This window comes from Taudactylus pleione, unplaced genomic scaffold (assembly GCF_031769625.1).
Source record: "Taudactylus pleione unplaced genomic scaffold, aTauple2 ptg000061l, whole genome shotgun sequence".
Taxonomy (NCBI): Eukaryota; Metazoa; Chordata; class Amphibia; order Anura; family Myobatrachidae; genus Taudactylus; species Taudactylus pleione.
The window spans coordinates 7,231,763-7,240,088 of NW_028284463.1; the positions used below are offsets into that span (position 1 = coordinate 7,231,763).

The following is an 8,326-nucleotide window of genomic DNA, read 5'->3' on the forward strand; positions in this document are numbered from 1 at the left end:
ATTAATATTATTGATTCCACCCTGCCATGGCTAACATTGTCTTTATTTACATTATACATATATTGTGACTGTGACAGTACCCGAGATTTTACAGTGGGAAGATATGGTCCCATTGATCCAAAATCTTATCAGTATCCTCTGTCACTCAGAGTAATAACAATAAAGAGCATTTCTCCATGAGGTGTCTGGCAGTCCTGTATCTTATAAAATAAATATTAGAATTACTGTGTTGTATGCACATATTTGTATATTGTGGATAGTACTTGCTTTAAATCAAACACGCAAAACATAAAAGCTAAATATTTACTGTTAGAAGATGTTCTTTATGTCCACAGTATAAAAATCTGTTGCAAATCTGAATGATTTTTTATCAATCTTCATATGATAATAAAGCTATTCAAAGTTCAAGTGATAATAGAGTATTAGTGGTCTATTTACTAAGCAGTGTTAGGAGACAGAGTGAAAAGTGATAAGAAAGTGATAAGGTGCCAGCCAATCAGCTCCCAACTGTCATCTCACAGGCTGTGTTTGAAAAATGACAGTTGAGAGCTGATTGGCTGGCAACTTATCACTTTCTAATCACTTTTCACTCTGTCTCCTAACACTGCTTAGAAAATAGACCCCTTAATGTGATAACAGTGCATTTAGCTGTCAGCTTTAAATGCACTTATTTTTACCCCCAGTAGTCTTTGCAGAGCACTTTTCACATCTTTATTCCGTAGACTGTAGATTAGGGGGTTTATCATGGGTGTAACAACTGCGTACAGCACTGTAAATACTGGTTCTATGATATTAGAGTATTCTGATGGTGGCATCATGTACACCAATGTAGCTGTCATATAGTACATAATGACAATGCTGATGTGGGATGAGCAGGTGGAGAAGGCTTTTTTTCTTCCATCTTTAGATTTTATCTGCAAGATGACCCTGATAATTTTTATATAAGATGTCACACTGAACATAAATGGGAAAAGTACTAATACCAAAATGTCCAGATAGATTACAGTATAAAACTCATCACTGCCAGCACAGGAGATGTTAATCAGAGCTTTGGCATCACAGAAAAACTGGTGTATAATATGTGACTGACAGAAGGACATGTGTGAGGCTGGGATTGTAAATAGAAATGAATTTAAAAATCCTAATATCCAAGTAGCAGAGGCCAATAAAAGACAGTTTTTCATATTTAATATACTGTGATAGTGTAGAGGATCACATATAGCCACATATCGGTCATATGCCATAATGAATATAAGAATATCTTCTGTGGAAGCAGCCAAAACATAAAAGTACATCTGAGTGAAGCACTGTATGAAGGACATTGTATTATCTCCAGATAATAACATGTACAGCAGCTTAGGGACAGTAGTGGTTGTAGAACAGATATCTACTAAGGCCAGGTTACAAAGAAATATATACATGGGTGTGTGTAACTGATCATCAATATATATCACTGTAATTACAATACAATTAATGAGCACTCCAAATATATATAGGCAGAAAAACATACTGGTAGTTAATGATGTATAGCCAGATTCTGCAGAAAATGACACCAAGTTGAATTCATTAATATAAGTCTTGTTCCTCATGCTATATTCAGGTTATTCTGCAAGGAGACATTATTATTACTGTTAGTGGTTACTCTATTGGCGACATATTGTTGGGTTAGAGATTAGCAAGTATGTGGTACATTGATAATTTTGCTTCCTGCAAGCTCTTGTCCGGTTGTCTGAAGTCAATTATGAGAAAATAAAATAATAAAGATAGAAATTAAAATAAATACAAAATAGAGTAGCACCTAGGTATCTGTCTACATGCTAAGTACAACCCTCATGGTAAATCAATTATGTGAAAAGTAGAATAGCAAAACAATGAATATCACCTACTGTACATAGGACAGATCGGTTCTAATATTAAAACTTAATCTTACTAAGGTTTCCTTCAATTGCTGCACTACACGTTGAGAGAAAATAAACATCTATGGGGTAAATTTACTAAAGTGAGTGTTTTTAGAAGTGAGTTTTAAAAAAGATGTTGCCCATAGCATCCAATCAGATTCTACAGTACTCAACATTTTACTAGTGCCATCTAGAAGATAATAGCTAGAATCTGATTAGTTGCTATGGGCAACACCTCTTATAAATCTCACTTCTAAAAACTCTCACTTTAGTAAATGTACCCCCTATGATTCTGTTCAGTTTTTGATAATGAAAGGGCGTGTGTTCTAACCCCTTCTCTCACAGGCATAGGCACTGTCTAATCTCTGGCAATTTGCTACAGTCTACAGCGTACACACACATTTTAGGCAAAATAGGGCAAACACAATTTTCCTGGTGACTTTTCCACCGGATGGTTGAGAGTTAAGTATAGTCTATATATATGCAGTCTGCAGTGTAGTCCCCCCTGGTTCCAGGTACCCACATGCACAGCTCACTTTGTGCCCACTATAGATAGTCCCATTAATAACGTAGAGTACAGTTGGACTTTTGCATCTTTTTGGATTTCTGTCCTACACATGTGCACAATAAAATCTTTTCCATCCATTTGTAAATAAGATGCTTACAGAGGTGTTGGGAGTTTAATCACTCACTGTATTAATGTCTATTGCATACGCAGGCACAGATTGCAAAATCTTCCCATTGCATGTGTAATCGCAGTTGCCATATTTGCTGAATCAGTCCCACAATTGGTATTTATTAAATAAAGTTGCCACCAATGTATCCTCACACTAAGTGATTCCCATTGATATAGTAGTTTACATGATATTGTGTTTCATTTGAAATATACAGGAGATGATTATTCCTGTTATATGTAACAAATGTATTTCTACTGATGATTTAGGAGAATGCTACAAAATTGAAGTTAAATTAAAGCTGCATTTCCACTAAACTACTGCTGCACTAATCAATATAAATGTAATCATAGCCATATATGTGATAAGAGTTAATTTAATACTATTTATTTTACTATGCAGATATTGATAACTTGATAACTTTCATTGCTGTGTAAAAACATAGATATCTAAAACTGAGTTATTACACCATACCCTGTTCCATTTTGTGATACTGCCTCTGCAATATTATCTTGCACTGTATTATTAACCTGCTGTAATAATACATCTCTTCAAGGTTATACACATGAACATTGCAAATCTAAACTACCTGGAGGATTCTAATAACATTTTTTGATGATCATATTAAATTTCTATGGAAATGATACATTAACCTATATTTTATGTTTCAGCATTAATCTCAGTTTTATATATTGCATTGTTCAACACATAATTTTGAAAAATGTATTTGAGATTTCACATATTTTTGCCTTCATGCAAAAAGGGTTGGCACAATAGGAGTATTATTTATAAGATAATACTCTATTTATAGATACTCCATCTATATAAAAATACAACCCTTTTCTATATAAAAGTGTTATTTTTAAATATTGCACATACGATCACTATAGATCTGTACAGTATATATCTATTATTTTAAAGGTAAATAAATGAAAGCTATTGTATATTTTATCTTAGATTGGCCAGCCAGCTTGCTTCAGCCTTTGGCTAATATGGGTGAAAACAATATTGTGAGTTGTGAGAGGTGGTCAAAATTGACTGGAAATAACTGGAAATGAATGTTATTAAAATTTTATTAATACTGTATGAACAAAAACATGCCAAAAATACATGATTTTAGATGTTTACTTTTTATCAATTTTAAAGAAATCCAAAATCAAAACAGAAAGAACCAAATCACCTGAGGGTGTTTTTGGTAAAACCAAAACCTTTTGAGGTTGGTTTTGCCAAAACCAAAACATGAGCATGCACACACATCTCTAAGTTGTATACCTGCAATGAATAACACATTTTTTCCAAACACATTGGTCAATGTACTAAGCCTTGGAGAGAGATAAAGTGGATAAAGATAAAGTTTGAACCAATCAGCTACTAACTGTCTTTTTTCAAGCCAAGTCTGCAACAAAGTGCAGTTGGGAGCTGATTTGTTGACACTCAAAGTATTGGTGAACATAAATTATTACTCTAGTATTTTAAAGTTGCATTCATTTTAACTGCTAAACTGAGCTGGTTTAGCCTTTAAAATGATTGCCACTTTAAAGCTATTTCCATAAATCTCCACAGCAGCTAAAGCTTTCAAGCTATTGCATTTAGCCCATTAAGTATAATCAGTTTTATCAGACATTGAGTCTTAGGGGTAAATTTACTAAAGTGAGAGTTTTTAGAAGTGAGTTTTAAAAGTGATGTTGCCCATAGCAACCGATCAGATTTAAGCTATTATCTTCTAGGAGGTGCTAGTTAAATGTTAAGTAGAATCTGATTGGTTGATATGGGCAACATCACTTCTTAAACTCACTTCTAAAAACTCTAACTTTAGTAAATTTACCTCTTACAGTGCTCCTAAAAACACTTACATTGGAAAATAATGCTCTTATCATAGTCTTATTATAAAAATACCTCATTTTTAAATTACTGAATCTTTTATGTATTAATTTAGTTATTACTACTGTGACCAACAGAAAACAGTGTCCTAAGAATATATGTGATTTTAAAACAAAAAATACTCTTAATATTTAATGACACACAATAAAAACCACAGATCAGTTTCAGAAACATTGTACATTTGTGGAATGATCTCAACTCACCTATAAATCAACAGAAAATACTGTAAAACACAGGGAAGGAAGGGACCTTACTAAATATTGCAAATACAGCTTCACAGGCAAATCTAAATTACATTTGTCAGTGTTTTTAACTAAAATATTATGGATCTAATATATTTTACATTTTAGTTTTACTTCTTGTAAACAATTAAAATTACTTAAATGTCAATAATAATAATAACAAAAGACAAAATAATGGAATTTAACTATTAAGGCAAATATAGAGGAAAGATTCGTGCATTCCCACTCTTTCCCAAATTTAAATTCAAAAGTAAATCTATGCACTCTATTAGTAGGGGTATGAATAGAGGAGAAGTTTTGGAAAAGCAAGTGTAAGCACACATGGGGGTATATTCAATTGGGCGCGAGGTTTTGCGAGGAAAAAACCTTGCGCCCCTCGTGGCCAATTTTGGAATCCCATGGGTATGCGCGCTCCCGATACCCATGGGATTCATTTAAAAAACAGTGGATGCGGGTTTTTCATCACTGAAAACCCCGCGCTGCATAAATTAAAAAAAAAAAAAAGTCACTTACCTGCCCGGGTCCCCGCGGCTCCCGGCGGCCTCCCCTCTCTCTTCTTACTGGAGAGGGGGCTGCTGGGAGTCCTGGGGGCTGATGGGAGGAGCAAGGGCTGCTGGGAGATGTAGTTCTCCAAGCGCCAATTCCGGGGGGCCACACAAGCACTGTGGGGGCACACACACTCTCAAACACACACACACACACACACTCTCAAACACACTTACATACAGCACACACACTGACATACTCACAGCTGCTGCAGAAGAACCGGCTCCCGACGCAGGATGAAGAAGAAGATGAGAAGACAGCGCTGCAGAAGGTAAGTAATTATGGTCTAATTAAGCTAAATGGTTACTTCCAATTGCTTAATTAGTCCTCAGGGGGGGGCGCCGCAGGGGTGTCAGAGCAGTCCCGGTGATTTCTCCTTGCTCAGGAGGTGCACAAAAAAAACCTCCCAGCGCTTGTTTTAAAACAAAACACGCACCTAATAGAATAGCAAAAAACACGAACCTGCAGGAAAACCTCGCAGGTGCAGGTTTTTTGCTTTTCACTCAGCTTATTGAATATGCCCCATGGTAATTAAAGTATAGTATGGTCTGTTGTGCCACTACATACTGTCCCCATCTCCATCACCTAAATATTACATCATTCATCTCCACATCAAAAAGACAACTTGAATTCATGGGTGTAATCTCTTCAGATGTATTGGATATCTACCTGGTGGTATCTTTACTATGGTTCAATTTAGTTTTCTGTTCGATTTCGGATCAATTTTGGTTCGATTTTGTAAGAAAGGATTTTCTATAGCCCAAATCGAATGTCAAATTGAACAGAAAAATTAATTTTAAATTAAATTGAAGTTCTGAAAAACATCAATGTTTTCCCATAGAGTACTATAGAATCCCTGCATTTACTAACATTCGATTTGCAATCGAACATAAAATGTACTCAAAATCGAACTTCAAATCCATAAATAAATAGAATGATTTGAGCTTCTAAATACCATTCTATTGACTGGAAATTGACTGTGATGAATTTAAAAGTACCCAAAAGCATGTGGGGCAGTCTTGCTGTAGGAATAATAGCTGCTGAAGGCTATGCTATGCTGTGCACCTACCTGCGTAATCAGAGGCATAAATAGCTCTTTGGAGTTCCCATAGCAAAGGTTCACACAGGTCCCCCCCACCATGGTGGGGTTCAGCCGACATAGCCAGACGAACCAAAAAATATTTGTCAAAAATTAAATGTATATACACATGTACACAGTATGTATAGCCATATAAATGTGTGTATATAATATATATATATATATATATATATATATATATTTATATATATACACACACATATAAACATATATATATATATTTATAATATACAGTATATATATATATATATTTATATATAATATACAGTATTTACATATATTTTAGATGAGCATATTATATTTATGAAGAAATTATAAATCAATTTCACTTTTCTAGAGTGTGAACAAGTGTTTACAATTTCTTCCCCTGTTAGTGTGCATGTGATACATTTGGCCGATAGGAAGTAATGAGGAAGTTGCATTCGATTTTGCATTCTAGTTTACATTTGATTTTAAAGAAGTTTTGTGCTTCAATTTTGGAAGGGGTTTCATAAACTAAACACAGAATCCCTTCTTCACGTGAAACAAAATCGAATTCGATTTGAAAATCGAGAGCAAAATCAATTATTAGTAAATTTGAGATTTGCTAAGGGATTTTGCTGTTCAAGTTCAATTCAATTTGAGGAGATTTGAGAGATTCATAAAAATGAATCTCAAATTAGACCATAGTAAATATGTCCCCTGGTGTTAAATCCTGTATTGATGGTTATTTGATGGTTGGTAAAAATCAACCTTTCAAACATGTGAATATACCTACTGTACTTTAGAAAAAAATGTTACTGAGGCTGAAAATGCTACATAAACTGGAAATTGTTCTATACAGTAAATTTATTAGTAGCAACAGATGCCATTGTAGTTAAGGATGAGGAAGTAGAACACTGGTGAAATTATACCATTTGAGTGAAGGATGAGGTCTCAAATCAAAATGCTAACTAAATATTATATCAATGCCATTGCAATGACATTTAATTCCAAGTGAGACCACAAAGTGCCACTGGTACTGTTAAGCATTATGTTGCAATACATTGTATCAGGGTCAAAGATCTATGATTAAACACTGCGAGGTATATTTACTAATATTCAATTTTGAGTGATTTCACATTCAATTTGAATTTGTTTTTTATTTGATTTTGCCTTTGGAGATTTACTAAAGGCAAAATGTAGTGTCAAATTGAACATAAAACTGAATCCTACTCAAATCCCACTCAAAATCGAATATTGGCAAAACATCACTACTTTTACATAGAACAACATAGAAACCCCTGTTTTACTAATATTTGGTTCGAAATTGAATACCAAATCAAACATAAAATCTCTAAAATAATAGACCTACTTTATGCTGGTGATTTTAGCATTAACAGGTGCGAATTACACAGACACATGCACAGATCAGTGAGATCTATGCATGCTTCTGTGTGGAAAAATGTGGAAAGTTTTAAAATGTAAAAAAATAACATGTGGTTCCTGCTTAAATGCACAACCAGCACTGGGCTATTCTGAGCTATTCTGGTTGTGAAAATACGGGGGGACAAAAGAAGTAGGGGTCCTCTGTATTTTTCAAAACCAGCACCAGGCTCAGTGAGCCAGTCCAAGTTTTGGAAATATAGGGAACAAAATGAGTAGGGGTACCCCATATTTTCCAAACCAGCACAGGACTTTATCTAGTGCATATGTAACGCTACATTAGGGGTACCCTTTCACCAGGTCCATGGGCCAAAGCACAATACCTTACAACTAGTCAGCATAGGCCAGGGATCACTGATGAAAATTGCATTCCAATAAAGGGGTTCCTCCTCTCCAGAGCAACCCAGGCCTGGGCTGGTTACCCTGGGCTATCCATGGGAACCCTGGCCAATGGGTGTGGTGTTGATTGTATATAAAAATATAATAAATAACATTGTCTTTTTTCAGGAGAAACTAGAAGTCCCAGCAAGCCTCCCCTACATGCTGGTACTTGTAGATCCACAAGTACCAGAATGCATGGCA

General features: G+C 34.9%; 1 protein-coding gene across 1 annotated transcript; it reads right to left on the minus strand.

Moving 5' to 3' along the window:
* Positions 1-644: 644 nt before the first annotated feature.
* On the minus strand, positions 645-1,589 carry LOC148534982 (olfactory receptor 1C1-like). Its single transcript, XM_088464854.1, has one exon. It carries the CDS (start codon positions 1,587-1,589, stop codon positions 645-647), a length of 945 nt encoding a protein of 314 aa, XP_088320980.1.
* Positions 1,590-8,326: the final 6,737 nt, after the last annotated feature.

Excerpts from the sequence above, each read along its gene's own strand:
- LOC148534982 (XM_088464854.1), bottom strand. The coding sequence starts at position 1,589 with ATGAGGAACAAGACTTATATTAATGAATTCAACTTGGTGTCATTTTCT.